The sequence below is a fragment of the Solanum verrucosum genome, unplaced genomic scaffold (assembly GCF_900185275.1).
Source record: "Solanum verrucosum unplaced genomic scaffold, falcon-dt-bn FXZP01000128.1, whole genome shotgun sequence".
Lineage (NCBI taxonomy): Eukaryota > Viridiplantae > Streptophyta > Magnoliopsida > Solanales > Solanaceae > Solanum > Solanum verrucosum.
The window spans coordinates 1,843,006-1,860,562 of NW_026020327.1; the positions used below are offsets into that span (position 1 = coordinate 1,843,006).

The 17,557-nt window shown below is 31.4% G+C and overlaps 2 protein-coding genes across 3 annotated transcripts in view; one reads left to right on the plus strand and one right to left on the minus strand.

The window, feature by feature from the left end:
• The window catches only part of LOC125835792 (GDSL esterase/lipase At5g33370-like), a 233,433-nt gene that overhangs the window by 10,494 nt on the left and 205,382 nt on the right, over positions 1-17,557 (plus strand). The window lies entirely within an intron of this gene.
• Positions 1,261-7,955, minus strand: LOC125835791 (uncharacterized). Of its 2 annotated transcripts, none has more exons than XM_049514891.1 (5): positions 7,703-7,955; positions 6,329-6,618; positions 6,154-6,243; positions 1,909-2,249; positions 1,261-1,799 (listed from the first exon to the last, which is right to left on the minus strand). In XM_049514891.1, the coding sequence occupies exons 1-5, from the start codon at positions 7,887-7,889 to the stop codon at positions 1,535-1,537; spliced, it is 1,173 nt and encodes a 390-aa protein (XP_049370848.1). In that variant the 5' UTR covers positions 7,890-7,955; the 3' UTR covers positions 1,261-1,534. The 2 variants fall into 2 exon arrangements, with proteins under 2 accessions (XP_049370848.1, XP_049370850.1); XM_049514893.1 differs by having other exon boundaries at positions 1,422-1,799; positions 1,904-2,249.

Sequence of the window (17,557 nt, forward strand, 5' to 3'; positions counted from 1 at the left end):
TAGCCTTGAAATTATGAATTTGATCAACATAGGAAAATAATCTATCAGAGTAATACTCATGAAACATAACTCATAAGGGATTAGTATTCATGCAGTATATGAAGAGGCATACACATTAATTATATTCATGCATTTTATAAACCCCATTCCTCATAAGAAACACATATTTACAGCAAAAAACAGCAGTAGATTTTTTTTATAAAAAAAACCAGTTTTAATGGCGAAACAGAGAGTTTCGATTGATGTAGCTGAATTCATAACGACTATATGTGTAAATTAAGATTCTAGGAAACATAAATGCCTTAGAAATTCAAGTGAAAAGAAATGGTTCTATGTATGGTTACAAAGACAACAATAACAAAGTTGTTATACCAGTTGTTACTTGTAAGCTTTTACAGGCTTGTATTTCTATTCTGATATCGAGTTTTGAGATTCATCGAACATTACCTCCTGCAAAACTTGGTGCTAATGTGGTTAGAGCTTGTAATTTGAAAGAAGCTGGAATTGATGAACAAAATTGTGCAATTCATGCTCATTCTGGTATTGATTTTGTTGCTAAGTTATCGTCATTCAATTCGAAAGCTATGAGCAGTTTTCAAATGCGAAGTCAATAGCTCAAGCTACTCGAAGCAATGCAGGCCAAATTCAGTACAGAAGACTGGGGGACTGAATTTATTGGAAATGCAGCGAGACTGGCAAAAATGTTTGCTGCTGCTATGTCGGAGTTTTTGGATAAGGAGGGCTCTGATGGAAATTGAAGTCAGTGTACGGATTGAAATTTTATAGTTAGGGGTTTATTGGGGGTGGCTTACTCAATATTCTTATCGGGTAAACTATTAACCTGTTAAGAATTTTTTATGTACTGTTTTGGATAAATATGTTAATCTCGGATAGTTGAATATGATTTGGTTTAAGTTCATCTAGCAAATGAACCGGCTCATGGATCATTGGATTGTGTAAATTTTATTGAATGAGTTTGGTTTAATTAGAAGTATCCTTTAGAGAAATATTATTCACCATTTGTTAGATGAATAAAGTATATATGCACCACTAGTTAAATGATGAATGTATGTATGCATGCATCCTTTTGTTAATGAGAAATATGTTTGCTCTAAATCGCAAAATTAAGGGTTATATAATTTCCCATTTTCCTTTGAAAAAATCAAAGTGGGAATAATGAGCAGCTTATTGACTTTGAATGATAAAGTTTTGCTATGTCAACGTGCAATATTCATCAGACATAAGTCATAGGAATATTTAAATAATTTCAACATGTAATATTTCATTTAGACACAACGGGAACGAATAAAAGGTTGACAAGAAAGTTGCTCAGATGGTAAGCTCCCGCTACCTCTAAGGCTGTGTATAAGGAAAAGGTTTGGTGGCGTTTCACTTTTACTCGCACTCTTGAATTCATGTACTTCTCAAATTTTTAGTATTCGTTCTCAGAGTAAATACAATCATAACTTACAATGACTAATTCTGCAACCAGACGTACCTTGCTTACAAAGATTGTGTTACAAGAGTAATAAAATCAACCAAGCCATTGTTGACACTTTCGATCCCCACTGCCTCCAACAGCACGACGGATGCTGATCTTCTCATTTGCATATTTTTCCTGGAGATGCTCGAAAGCATTAACATCAAGTTTCCCAGAGACAGATTTCCCTTGCTTCCTCCGAACTTGCTGTTCACGGACAGAAGCCCAAAGTTTCTCGATAGCATCCCTCTGTCGGGAGGTGAACCTTGAAATGTTATCAAAGGCATGCTTGACTAAGATGTCAATAGAGGTTTGGCACCTGACAAATAGAAGTCACACCCTATGAGAAATTGTAAGATAATAGGGAATTCGACATTTTAATTAGCTGAAAGACATAACAAGGATTAGATTGTCAATAGATACTTGACCATGGGGTTTTGTAACGATTAGCTGCAATTTCTAAGCAGGAAATCAAGGCTTCTCGCTGTGATCTCAGGAATCTCTTGGTTTCTTCTTCTTCTTGTCCTTTTCTTGCTTTTGTCGATGTGACCCTCTTCCCCTTTGACCTGTCATCTTTCTTTGATGTGCTTGGAATCAAATCATCAAGTCCAAATGGATCGCTCTCTTCCTTATTATCTGTCTGGGCGGCTTCTTCATTCACGGCTTCTGTCTTTTCTATCAAAGCAGCAGCCTCTTCTCCATCATCATCTTTAGTTGCAACGGGAAGATTTGAAATTGTTTCTTTAATTCTGCCTGTTGCTTTTGAAAACTGAAATGTATCCAAGCAGAGAAAAGAAGAAGATAAAAAATATTGTCATACTTCGAGATAAATGGAGGAAACAAATTTTCGGACAAATCAAAGCATAGTAGCAAATTTTGACCAAACTCTGTATTGCTTGGACGGTGTGGGCACCCTACACACGTGTGGATCTAGAAATTAGATTCATCAGGTGTTATGATAGGGCCAATAGATGTATATTTCGACAAGTAATTGAAATTTTAAAGTAAAGCTAGTTCAATTATATTTTTGTAAGCACTTGTATTTAATTTAGAAAAATCAAGTATCCGATCAACCTATGCTTATTAAGGTAGGTGTATTTAAAGCACGCAAGTTAGATTGACCAAGTTCAGTGCGGCTCCCATATCCACACACACTCAAATCGTGTCGGATCGACACAAGTGCAGCAAGGATTCTGAATGATCTAAGCAACACAGACCAAAATGGTCTCTCAAATATATCATTTGATGCAATTTGGTCCATAACATCCCTCAGACTAAGCCAAAAGTGAGAACTGTTTCTCTCTAAACTAACAGACCATCAAAACTAACAGACCTTATATGAAGCCTGTCTTACTCAAGACAATCTTAACATCAGAAGAATTCAAATGGTGCATAGGTATTATATGTGTCAAATGGAATCTGAGAGTGTGTGGCATCTATTTCTGCATTGTACTGTAGCAACTAACATTTGGAGTTATGTTTTTCTCAGTTTTTGGACTTGCCTGGGTCATGCCAAACAGTATCAAGGAAGCTTATAAGAACTGGTGTTCATGGAAAGTTGGGAAATCCATCAAAAGATAAGGTCAATGGTGCCTGGTGCTATTTTTTGGTGCATTCAGAATGAAAGGAATAGTAGGTATTTTGATGTACTTCAACTCCTAACCATACTCTTAAAGGATGCTGTTTAATTAACTTATTCAGTTAGTTCAAGCAGAGCCCTGTAACAAGTACTGATCTTTTTCTGGATTTTATTTGCTTCTTAGTTGTCTTGTAAATTTTTGTACAGGAGCAGACATCTCCCTTTTTGTTGTAATGGTTTCTATGCATCTTCTTTGATGTCAATATAACGAAATTCCCTTCATCAAATAAAAAAAAAAAGCATACCATCAAAACTAAAGGGAACTTGCACATGTGCTTGCATACCATCAAAACTAAAGGGAACTTGCACATGTGCTTGCATACCATCAAAACTAAAGGGAACTTGCACATGTGCTTGCATACCATCAAAACTAAAGGGAACTTGCACATGTGCTTGCATACCATCAAAACTAAAGGGAACTTGCACATGTGCTTGGTCATTTGACCAGATGAAGACAACCTGTCTCTATTTCCTTGCCTAAATTAGCAATGAGTATGGCACAGTCGAAAAGAAATCCCTAAATGAGTGATGGAAGACAATAAAATTGGGTTATCCGCAAAAGATCACGGACAATCTGCATTTCACATTCATTCAAATCAAGCTAACAATTCTCAGTGACGAAAATGAAAAGCACTGACAATTAAAGTGAATCACTCTGCATATAGCATTCATAGACATTAACTTTTTCACTGATAAAGGTTCAAATACATTAATGTCGTACTGAGTCAGAAAGTGTACTTAAATTCTCTAAGCTACTGGTCTACACAGAACAATATTATTTGCTCATGAAACAAGTCAAATTGCAAAAGTACAAAAATTGAGATGATCTGAAATCATTTCAGTTAGAAGTTTGAATATCCACTAAAATGACTGATGCGTCATGGAAATCAAAGTTATTGCAAGAAATAGGGATAGAGGACGTAGATATAAAATAGTAGAATAAAAGAAGTTAACCAGAAGATAACTCCTAACATTGTATTTTCCTTACTTAAAAAACAACTTAAGTCAATTCACTTATAAGGATTGTCCAACATCAACCATTCTTAGCCTCATTTGGACCTGAGGGATATTATGGTGCTATTTCAACTCCTGGCAGCTCATAACTGCCCATGCTCTTTTTTGGCTTTTCTATTTTATAGATAAGTCAGTAGAAAACAAATTGCCAGAACACTCCCAAATTGCATCTGATACTGTTTCTTCCACAAAAACATGCCACATCTAAAAATATCCCTCATCTTCAAGTCTTAACCTAGACCATCATTAAATGTCCATTATTTGATCTTTTAACAGTTTACAAAAATCATTGGAGCATTGAGAGTTTTACATGCTAATCAAGGTTATCTGTGTTTTCCAGATCCCACGATGTCGTTTTTGTCATAAGAAAATAACACACAGTTTAACCACATAATCAGGAAGAGTAATAGTATCTGAGAGCCATGCCAACTATGAGAAGAGGGTGCAGTTTCAAATTTCAAATAGGTTGTCATCTTCCCTGTCTGGTTTTTTTTGATGAAAAGTCATCTTCCCTGTAAGGTGCCAATCATAACTTGCAGATATCCACTTTTTTTGCATGTGGAGTAAACCAAAAGGGTAAGATGCAATTTGTCCATTTTTGTTCTGGTAACAGCATATTATATGTTTCGGATCTAGGCACTGACTTTTGAAGGGCATTTGAACATTCATTTTCAAAATTATTGGTGTGAAACACAGAAACTTGCTAAGTATAGCCTTAATGCTTTCAGACGCCTGCATCCAAGCCCCTCCTGCTGTGATAAGTTAGGCTCATAACATTTCAACTCTTTCATCTTAATTTTTGTTAACTTGAATTGACAAAAATATACACCCCAACAAAGCCATTAACCATTTTAATTAGTTGTACACTTTGCCAAAAATGTTATTCAATGGTGAGAAATGAGAAGTTCAGTTGATTATTTATATTTTAGCAAGGTCAATTAAAATGTCACTTGTACTGAGTTTGGTGTTCTTTCTTTCTTTTTACCACAAACACAAGTGAAATTGTTCTGCGTTAAAAAATCGATTGAATATAAAAACCTTTACATTAGCTATAAGGTCAAATCGCACCTCACAAATGCTTCCTGTGAACCTAGCATTGAGTTGTAAACAATTGCCCCTCATTCTGAGCTAAGACAGCTTGGAGGGCTAGTTTTCAGATAAACAGTGCACCCAAGCTGAGCTGGTTCACAAGCAACTTGAGCTTAACTAAACTGGGTGTCTGCTGTTTTAAAGTTCGAGCTCAAACTTGTAGAGCTCGCTTGGCAGTCAGCCTAGCCAAGTAAAAAGTTATAAGGTGAAATCACATGTTACTACACTTTATAAAAAAAAAATCACACTATCACTAGTCTCGTAGCAATCCATTCTACATTTTTTTCAGTTCCAAAATGTAGCAGTGATACTTCTATTTTCGATGTTTCAATATAAGCCAAGTTATCATGATGTTGTCACTCTCAAGGGTCAAGACATCACCAAGCCTCAGTTGAATTGCATTGAGATTGACATAGGTCCACCTAAGCTTGCATAGGCGCCCTTATTCAGATTGATTACCTAAAAGCTTTCCTTTCTCACCTAAATAGTTAGCAGGACCTTATTAGTTCTCAACTTCTCTTTGTAAACTAACTTCGTGAAACTACATGCTTAGGCAGTTGGAGAGATTAACACTCTCTTCCTTTTGAATCAAGCACGCAACCTTGAACTCCTTAGTTCCAACAAGAGCAACTGTGTTACTGTGTCGAGAAATGCAGAAGCTTTATAAAACTCTTCGGTGAACTAAATACTAGGCACATTGATTATACTCTAACAGCAGATCATGTCGCAAAGAATCTTTGAGAAGAAAAGTTGCTCGCAAAAGTGTTTTCATAATACTTTAACAAAACGAGTTCCTTCAAAGTAGTAGATTGAATTCCAGAATAAAAATTAATGACACTTACTGCTGAACTGCATATAACTCTGTCGGAATAGACTTATCAAAAATAAAAACGGAACTCTACACTGCAAATAAAATGAGTCAAAAGCATACCACGAAACTGTCGTCAGTGAAGAGGTCATTAGCCACCACAGCCCTCATGGTCCATGTAGTTATCATATTTTGCTGTTTCTTTGAAAGACACTGCAAGCGAAAAATCTATAATCAGATATGTTCCACTATAAGATGTCCAACAGAGACACTTGTAAACAAATGATGAACTGCTCACCTCAATTGTATCTTGCGCAGCTGTGAATAACTCGTGGTAATCTGCTCGTACAGAGGGCTCATGACAGGCGGTGAGAGATGACATTGCAGCTTCAAGAATGGTGAAGAAATGGTCACCAGTTGCAGGCTTCACACTGCCAGCCTGAATCAGCTGCATCGCAAGCTTTGACGCCTTGCTAAACTTTGAAATGTTCTTTATATGTGATGCTATTTTTTGCATAGCTTCAATAACTTGTGTCTCCGAGGCATCGGTGGTTGTTTTAAACCTCAAACGTTTTTCAGGAGCAGAAGCTGTAAGTCAACAACAGCTACTCAATACCTTACCCAACTCAAATATTGACTATCCAACAACAAACAAATAGTAACAAATTAGAGGGCAATGAAAGCGAGAAATGCTCAAAAAGTGAATTGCTATAATATGTGTAACAGAAAGAGGATAGATAAATCCATGAATTATCCATCAATCCTAAAATAGTCGGGGTAGGCCATACGAATTTTATATGGTCCATTTCATACCAATACTAAATCACAAAAAGATGAAATTGTATAGATTCATTTGCTTCAGCTTTTATCACTAGAAGTTAGAACGCAACGAATGGTTTCAGGTTGAAGCCTTTCTAGCTCCCAATTTCAACTTTCTTGTCAGTACCCAAAGCTGACATGAAGGATTTGAAAATTAATCAGAAAATCACTATATATACCTATCAAACTTGTGAACATCAATGAAAAATCTCACTAATGAGCACCCAATCATGTCGCCAAGTGGTCAATAAAGTGCATTGAGCACCTTAAGGTCTCAGGTTCAAATTCTAGCAGAGACAAAAATACTAGGTGATTTCTTCCCATATGTTCTAGCCTTAGTATTTTCTTCATTTTCATTATTTCTTCTCTATACTGCTCAGGAATTTTTTTCTTGAGCCGGAGGTCTATTGGAAACATCTTTACCTCTAAGATAGTGGTAAGGTCTACGTACACTCTACCTACCCTATATGTTGTTGTTGTATGTTAAGTGGACAGAGTTACATGGTAACTGTTTGATGGGATGTAGCAGGTATCCTGTGGAATTAGTTGTGAGTATCACAAAAAAAATCTCACTAATGAAGGGATCATGAATCCTAAAAGGAAATCTCTAAACAGATCAAAACATACAAAACTTTCAAAGCTCCAAAGAAGAAGATAGCTCAGAGGCCACAACTCAAATGGTAGAATCACATCTCAAATTACACAAACCAGTTGCGTATTCCCTATTCCTTCTTAAGAATGTATATTAAAAGAAAAAAAAAAGGAACTCCAAACAACCAAAATCGAAGTATAAAAACTTAAATTCAAGTCATTTACACCCTATTTGATCATTAAGCAACAAAAATTGACCTACTTTCAGATTGTGATTCTGCAGATGGTTTAGTACGTTTAAGGGCACTCTTCAGAGCAGGAGCAGGAGGAGGAGGAAGAGATTGTCGTGGTGCCGGCGACGTCTCCGTAGTAGTGGCGGCGGCGGTACCATTGGCGGAAGATGGCGGAGCAGCCGGAGGAGGCAAATCTTCGAACAGGTCTCCGGCCATTTTGTGAAGTACTGACTACTGAGCGTACAAGAGAAAGAGGTGTTTGGACAGTTCACTTTTAATCATCTCTTTAAAAGGGAATATTACTTTTTATATTCTTTAACTTTTATTAATGTATATTTAAAATTACAAATTTCAAATTGTTTGCGCGAATTAAATTATTCTTAACTATGGTCTGTGTTCAAAAAACTACTCTTATTTCACATGATTCTTAAACTAATTCATGTTGAACTGGGAGAACAATAAGCGATCATACATGAATTGGGAGAACAATAAGCAATCACATAAAGAGAGAAAAAACATAATTCTTGTTGTTCAATTAGATTCATTGAGCTTTGTTTATAAACGTTTCATACATTCGAAATAATTTGTATCAAATCATTTTGAATTACGAGAACTTTCTCAACGGGATACCGTCGTTGAAGAAATAAGCTACAATTAGGATGAATTGTAAAGGGGGTTGGTATATTGTGGTAATTAGTTCCTTGATGGGATGTAACCTAAAATTGTAACTTTTTTTTCCAAAGGCTCCCTCAAAGGGGATTTAAATAGATAAGTCAAAGGAGCATGGAGGGGTGAAATCTGACTTCTGCATTACAAAATTAGGAGTGAGGCCACATTCTGACTCTCTAACTTATCAAAATAAAAGGAAAGAAAAAGGAGGAGGGTTGCTCCTCGTCACATAAGCTTACAAAAAATTCTAGAATTCATAGAACTAGAAGCAACCAAACAAAATTTAGCTAGTGTTGAATATGAAGTTGCCCTTCTTCACTTGAATTCTAATGTTGGACTTGCCAACTACATCATTCTTCAAGGTGGATGTAATCTTAGAAGCGGTGAAGAAGAGTTGTTTTGCAATGTTCAGCCATATTCGCGAGCAAATCAACTATAGTGTTACCTTCTCTGAAGGTGTGAATGAAAGAGAAATGACCAAGTGAACTTATGGATTGAATCTGTTTTATATCATCTTTGATATGTCAAAAGGGGTTGATCATACCTTTAACCATCTGAATAATTAAGAGAGAGTCAGACTCAACAGTAACTTTGTGAAAACTATGATCTAGACACCATCTTAGGCTAGCTTTTAGAGCTAGAGCCTCAACTGAATTATTTGAACAAAAACCAAAATAGGCACTGAAAGCCATAATCATTTGTCCATCATGGTTTCTAAGAACTCTTCCACCTCCAGCACTTCTAGGATTTCCTTTACTACAACCATCCACATTCAGTTTTAGATCATTATAGTTTGGTCTCTTCCATTTCACCAATTTAATTTCTAGCTTTAGTGTGATATGATTTGTGATATGAGAGATACTGATAATAGAGGTGAAAGTGGAAGCTCTCGAAATTGAGGATTAATAATCAAATAGAGGAGGTTGGAGATCTGATCAATGATTCTAGGAATAGGAATTCTAATACCTTCATGTTTGAAATTACACCTACATTTCCAAGTTTCCCAGGAAATAATAGATGGAAGACTCTAGAGAAGGGATTCATGAACATTATTGACAGGTTTGATCAACCATCATTTAATAATCTTAGACCTGACATTCTTTTTAGAGTTGTGAAGAATTCCACAAGCATTAGAGAAATATTTTCAAAGAATACATGCAATGTCTCCGACTCTAAACAAATGATTTATAGTTTCATTGGCTCCCTCTGTACAACAATAGTATTTTGAGGGTCCATGAACCTTGATTGTAACTCAAATTTTGAATAGTTTAAGAAGAAAATTGTACAAGATAGACCATGATTTTTTTCTCCTAAATAATGAGTTTTTCTACGTGAAAGATCATATATTGATTTACTTTATTCCTCTCTCATTTTTTGCATAGTTGTTAAAGAACTCAGTACATAGATGACAACATAAATTAATACATTCTATAATAACAATAACTAGTTCTTCAATGCCTTTAATAACACATTGGCCACAAAATCATTACTCCAAAATAATCAGATCTTGTTGTTAATATTGTATAACAACCTTGCAAATTCACATTTCTCATGTAATTGTTTATCTTTCCTACTTTCACTTTGGGTTCTTGAAGGCAAAGGAAATTGAGTTTGTATTGAAACTTTAGAGCCTTTCAAAGGCACTTTAAGTCCAAAATTATACTCCTAATGTCCCATGAAAGAGAGCCATTTGGTTTGAATTTTTTTGGAAAACGAGTTTTATTAATAGCATTTTATATTAATTGTCTCCTTCATATCCCCACGCTCCACTCTTACTCTACCCACGTCTCAACCTTTACATCTATAATATTTGTTAAATTATATATATGTATTTTTAAAATAATATATTTTTTACGTACTTATTAAATATAAAAAAACAAATTATAAAATTTAGCTATTTTATTTTCAAGTTCAAATGAATAAGTAAAAATAAAGTGAGGAAACATAATGACAAAGTACATCCATTGTTCATGAGATTTATTCTTCAATTCATCATCATAAATAGGGAACATATATCGTGTATATAGGACAAAACTTGATGCCCAATTTTGAACAAGCACTTAGCTATGTGTGTGTGTGAATTTCATGTTTGCATTGTGCTACACTACATTGTAATTACCAAGGTCTTGATTCTTGAATATGTTGCCTTTCACATGTAATTTGATCAAGTACTTGTTAAATTTCAGACAAGGTCTTGGTTTTATACTCCTTCTGTTCATGTTTATTTATGCAATTTGAATTTTGCATGTTTTTTAAATAATGATTGTGGTTTTGTACCTTCCATTCTTGATTGCTTATTCAGTTTGGATTTTGCACGTCTTCTGAATAATGATTGATATGAGAATTTTATCATAATATTTATATTAATTGATATTTTAGATTTTTAAAAATAATTAATTTAATGTTAATAATGAAATATGAAAAGAATATATGTTTTTCTCTTGATATGTTAAAGTTACGCGACAAGCTAAGTAAAAGTAAAAACATATTTTTAGTATAATGGACAAGTTCAAGTGAACGAAAGGTATATTACAAACCAACTTTTTTTCTTTTCTCTTTTTCTGATCGAGCTCACTGTTGAAATTCTATTGACATCCAAATAGATAAACAATTTAGGGGTATCAAATGGCGCGGATTGGACTGAAGTGGGATAAAATAGATTGATTGAATAAATGAGTGAAAAGTTATTTGGGCTAAAATGAACTAAAAATCATATTATAACCCCTCCACTTAAGAGTGCTTCTCACCCGCCATCAACTCTCTGGTCTCCCCATGAGAGGCATGCAGCCTTATTTGACACTACTAACTCAGTCGAACCCAACATGCCCAATTCTTACTAAGTTTTAAATTTTTTATTTGGTTTCTCATAATTTGTTTAAGTAAACCTAAGAAATTTTTTTCCTTAATTATAGTTGTATATAACAGATCAAACAAAAAAAACTCTTTTTAAAAATTATTTAGACAGTTTTTTATGGATGAATTTGAATTATATATATCAACTCGTTTTTTCAATGAGTTAAATCAATCGAATTAAAACAAATCGAGTTAATAATAAAACAAGTCATTAGCTCATCTAAATCTAAATATATTGAATAAATCATAATTTTATGAACTGATTTTGCTCCCCCGTAATAATCTATTGAACTTGCTTCATGACATACTAGTCAGGGCCGACTCAACAAGATCGGGGGCCTAAAGACCTTAAAGAGAGGCCCTAATATTTTGAGAAGTATTTTGTTTCTTTAATCTCTTTAATAATTTTATTATTGACTTCACTTGCCAATAAGTATAATAATTCACTTTGTATATTATGTCCAAGGTAATGACTATGAATTTCGTCATGCTTATTCTTCAAATATGTTCTTGCATAGTTGGATCAAATTTATTAATCATTTCAATTAGGCTTTAAAAATTACCTTTACTTTCTTGATAGATCTTTCCATTTGTTCCCCTAAATGCTAAATTATTTTTTCAAAGAGTTTTGATCATGTCAATAATTCTTGACAATACATTTTTCTATTGCACTTCATCTCTATCAATTTGTTCCTACACAACTTTATCAATTGTTTTTTAATGCAATCTCATTTCTAAATCAATACACGAGCTCATATTATTAATAATATGTTCATTCTTACTTCATGGACTTTGAACATAACACTAATATTTCTCCACTCATTCCTACCTTCACTAATTAGTTTACTATTACAAATAATAGAAGTTGTGCTAAATAATTTACAACAAAAACAATTTTTTTTTAATCCAAATCCTTAGAGTAGATTAATCATTTTCTTTCATGTTTTTCTTCGTTTGGTAAAATGTTGTACGTATTTATCTTGTGAAAAATTTATATCAGTCATTCTAAATGGTCCTTTTTCTACTAATAGATCTCTCAATTTTGTATCTACATTATTCCATTGACTTGGATCATATATATTTTTAGGAATGCAACTATTGAAATTATTTAGGAGTTCTTGATATCGGGAACAATGTCACATTTTCACCAACTTCTTCTAGATTTTATTCTTGGATATTATTGTCATCTAACTCAATTCTATTGGTGACTTGTTCATTTGAAGAACATCTTTCAATATCTTTTGATTCGAAATATTTATTATTTGTTAAAAATCTATCAAGGGCTTTTTTTAAGATTTATTTAATTCTTCAAGTTTTCTCTCTTTTTGCAAAATCGGAATCATGTTTTCTAGTTGACATATTAAAATTGAATAAATTTTAATAATAATTAAAACAATTTACATATACTTAAGAATATCAACAATAACAATTTTTCAAGAAAAACTATAAAACATCTTACACGTTTTTTTCTTCAAAAAATTAATATAATTTTTTTAATAATTAATATGTATAAGTACTTTTAAAAAAAATGGAGGACCCAAAAAATATGAAGTTCAAGCGATGACTTTATTGACCTAGTGATTAAGATAGCCCTAATACTAGCTATATAGGTATATATCTCATCTTGCTATACCAATGTAGCATCCTCAAAATAATTGTACTATTATATTAATTTAATCCCAAAATAATGATGTACTATTAAAAGACTGGTTTAATTCTATCAACCAAAAGATGCTCTTCCCCATATACATCCATCCACAAAAAACCTTTTAATAAGGATGAAAAGACATCTTTGATTTATTTAATAAAATAATTGAACAGTAATAATTTCTTAATGTGGAACCAATAGAAATTTTATAACATAGGACTTGCATCATAATATAAATATAATAATTAAAGTGTTTTTTCTCTTGTCGTTTGTGTTCAAGAGATTAATAAATTATACAATATATAGGAACTATTTTGGAAGGCTATATATATTATAGTAGTAATTAATTAGATTTAAGTGTAAATTTGAAACATATAAAAACTAGTATTTAATTTTACACATACACTTAAAAAAAAGTTTTTATTTTTATTTTTTATAATTAACCTTTTACGCAATATATAAAAATATCATACTATACAATGAGCTTAATAAAGAAAATTAATCTCTATATTACATATTGCACCAATTTAATCATCCTTACATTACCAAAATTATTAGGCCAGCCGTTACTTTTTAACATCTCAAGTGCTTCAACTAAAGTGTGTCATTAATGCCAAAATTAAAGTAAGGAATATAATTGACTATTATTATTATTATATAAACCAAGTGTTGTAGAACAAACATAGTGCATCGTCCACTTTATTAGGAATATTAGCTAAATAAACAATCTTTATCTTTACTAATTCAAGGCTCATATAATTGATCCCAATATACTCTTTCCATTATTTTTGCTAGTCACATAATTTTACTTCTCTCAAAAATTAAATTATATGAATTTTTAATTAATATTTTTAAGTTGTATTTTTTAATATTATGAAAAAGATTGTAATTTATTTCATATGATTTTAAATAATAAATTAATCTTATTCTATTTAGCTTTAAGTTACTTCTCGTAAAGTGAAATATGATAAATAAAATGAACGGATAGAATAGTAACACTCAAATTAAATAACCCTCTAATTATCATATTGTAATTGCAATAATATTGCTGGAAATTAAGTTTTAATTGTCATAGTTGATTTTCTCATCTCTATCGTTTGATTAGTATACTTTCGTCCTCTCAAGCACTCCCACATGGATGGGAGTAAATTATCTTTCCAAGTGTGGATTTATTAAAAATAGAATGAATATAAATAAAATAATTTTTAAACTGGATTATTGAAATAACAAATAATTTGTGACACAAGAAGTAATTTCCAAATAAATTATGGAAATCCCAATCATTAATTTCCTTGTCGGATTTTCTCTATTTAAGCATAGACATTTAATTAAGGATAAATTACTTAACTACACTCCTTACTTACCTTAATATCCATTTATCCCTATTTATTTCAAAAATTTCAAAAATCTCTTATTTACCTATGTATCCCGCATGTTCCCGTGCACAACGCTATGTATCCCGCTATGTGAAATGTATCAAATGCTATGTATCCCGTGCACAACGCTATGCATCCCGCTATATGGAATGTATCAAACGCTATGTATCTCGTGCACAACGCTATGTATCCCGCATGTATCCTGTGCACAACGCTGTGTATCCCGCTATGTGAAATGTATCAAACCTAATGTATCCCGTGCACAACGCTATGTATCCCGCTATGTAGAAAGTATCAAACCTAATGTATCCCGTGCACAACGCTATGTATCCCGCAAACATCATTTTTACGGGATTTTTGGTAAATAGAAAACTAGAAGGGATAGGATGTTATTTAGTACTTATAATATGTGATTCCTATAATTTATACTTTAATTAATTACTAGATAATTTAAGGCCCGTAATACGGGCCAAATATAATTTCACATATTTTATTAGAAAATTACAAAATTTACAACTTAAGCTATCATATCGGATACATCCTTATTCCCTATAGGATACATTTATTCCCTCTCGGATACATACCTATCTCCTCTCGGACACATCCCTCCCATAGAGTAATATATCATTTGCAATGTATCGAAAAATCAAGGAATGTATTCGAAAACAATGAAAAATTTGAGATTTTTGTAATTGAGAAATCTTCCGGAATAGGATGTAATTAGCCTCCAAAGATATGAGATCTTTGTACTTTATACTATTTTTTTTCTTCAGTAAACAACTTCAATATATCACTTAATAATCTATTTCAAATGTTCATACGACATAAATGCGTCGTTTACAACCCAAATTGAGAAAGTTGAATTCTGAAAAATTTTATACAGCAAGGAAATAGAGAATTGTGTTAGATTATGAGTTAAAACATATTGTGTTCAAGGAATATATAAAATGTTGATTTCTTTGAAAAAGTTCATCGATCTACATATATTTCACAAGTGGTATCTATTTTTCACTATGTTATTATTTTTTTTTTGTAATATTTGCACCATAAGCTTTGCATCTGATAAAATACTAATCATTGATCAACCAATTCGTAAAGATCGATTCAAAGTCTTTCAAATCTCTATTGGTTCAACTTTAGTATACTGTGTTTGTAGTTTGCTTTGTCGATGAATTTTGTGATACATTTTATTATTGTCTTCGATAAATAGAAATACTTCTATTTATTTTGATTTTAATATTGAAAATACTAATCAAAATTGATTTCTAACTCCACAACAATAAAAACAAGCAGGAAAGCAACTTTATTTCTATATACAATAACAATTATCGTAATGTTATATTCTAAATATTGAAATTATTTATTAAAAAATTATTTCTAACTCCACACCAATAAAAATAATCATGAAAGCAATTTTTTTCTATATGCAATAACAATTATCATAATGTTATATTCTAAATTACATTAATAAATTTTTTTGATACTACACTCTTAATATCATGCCGTAAAAGAAAACTTTAAATCTTACCCCCACAAAATAACTAATATACTTGTTTTTCTTTTTCAGGTTGTTTCTCCCTAATTTATTTATTTATTTAGTTTTTTTTGTTCCTCTATATTTCTCAACAAAGTCCTTTTCTATTGACTTTGTATTTTGTCGTTCTTCTTTATTTTTTAACTACTCATTTTTCTTTAGTTTGTATTTTAATATTCCTTAGAATTTGAATGTTAAACTTTCTCCTTGTCAAATTTTTTCTGTTAAATTGTTTATTATATTATAAAAGAAAATATCCTTTATAAAAATGAAAAAAATTATATTTTTTAATCTTTCGATGAATACATTATCAAATCATTAATTTCTTGATAGTCAAACATTGTTCATTCTTTTAGTCACGAAATTTGATATTTTCTTCAAATTAATTAAAAAATATTGATATGTCATTTTAAAGACTATTTCAATGATCAAGATACGAATTTAGTGGTCATATTATGTAACATAATATTAAAAATATGTTTACACAATATCCTTTAAAGTATTTTTAGGAACAAAATATTAACTATTCAAACACATTTTATTTTAAATTAGTTCAAGATTTTCTTTCTAAAATATGTCAAAACAAGCTTAGCATTTATTATTGTTTGTAAGAAGTTAACTAATAGAAATTCTTCATTTTAACAAAATTACAAAAATATCTTTATGGGCCCATAACAAAACTAAAGACAGACAATATATGAACTCTTCTTGATTTTTATTTTGACCACTAATTACACAATTATTATTTTACCCTTAAATGATAAAATTATTAAAATGCCATTGATCGTCCTTCTCATGGCTCTTCTATATAATAGAAATGTTAATTGTAAAAATTATAAGATATAATTTACTTATAGTTGAAAATTACTTATGAAAAAATGGAGTACAAACTATACATTTAAATAAGTTATGCATATACATATTAGTGTAAAGAAATTTCACTCTATAAATTTATTTACTTATTATAATATGTAATTTATTTTATTATGAAAATTTACAAATTTGATGTTTTATGAAAAATTGGTATGAATATTTTTATGTGACCTCATAGTATGAAGTTTTTTACTTTATGATATAGAAGAGTATTACTTAAAATAAATTATAATATCTTAATATAAAAATGTGATTGAAAATATGGGTCCATATTAAATGTCATATCATTAGGATACACATGACATTTAGAAAATATATTTGGTTGTACTATCATTATAAATCTATTACCACTTTTTTGATGCCATAACATAGAAACAAACATTCTAGAATTTTTATGAAATGACAAATATGCCCTTGGTTGTCCTCAACTTGGCTCTTCTATATAAAAAAATATAATAGAAAAAATATATAATGCACAGTTGCTGCTGGAAATTTAAATATATGCTCCTGATATTTATTTATAAATTTTACGAAGTGTAATTTTTTATTACCGAAAATTTGTTTATGAATTAAGAGAAAAAAAAATGGTATATACAAGTAAAATGAAACACAAATTGTAGCTTTGTGGTTAATCTCACTAGAAACGATTTTTTGTTGTGTAGTTTTTAAATATTTTTTGTGAAATTTTTAGCTCCGCCATTGATTGAGTCTAAAAATATATTCAAGATAGTATAAACTTTCCCTAAAAAATATTTAACATTTTCGTTAGTGTTTACTAATTTGTTGGAAATATGTGCATAGTTTGATGACCATGTTATTTTTAAAAATTCAAAAATTACTTTTGCCAGATATTTCTACAAGTTCATTGATCATCTGAGTAGTTGACTCTATCAAGCTTGGCCTAAAAAATAAACAAGTTTGAAACAAATTT

Bases quoted from the DNA above. Each gene is read 5' to 3' on its own strand.
- LOC125835791 (XM_049514891.1), bottom strand. From the start codon at position 7,889: ATGGCCGGAGACCTGTTCGAAGATTTGCCTCCTCCGGCTGCTCCGCCA. The intron at 6,619-7,702 runs GTAGGTCAATTT...GTTGACTTACAG, and splicing joins TGCAGAATCACAATCTGAAA to CTTCTGCTCCTGAAAAACGT. The intron at 2,250-6,153 runs GTATGCTTTTGA...GATACATTTCAG, and splicing joins TCACTGACGACAGTTTCGTG to TTTTCAAAAGCAACAGGCAG.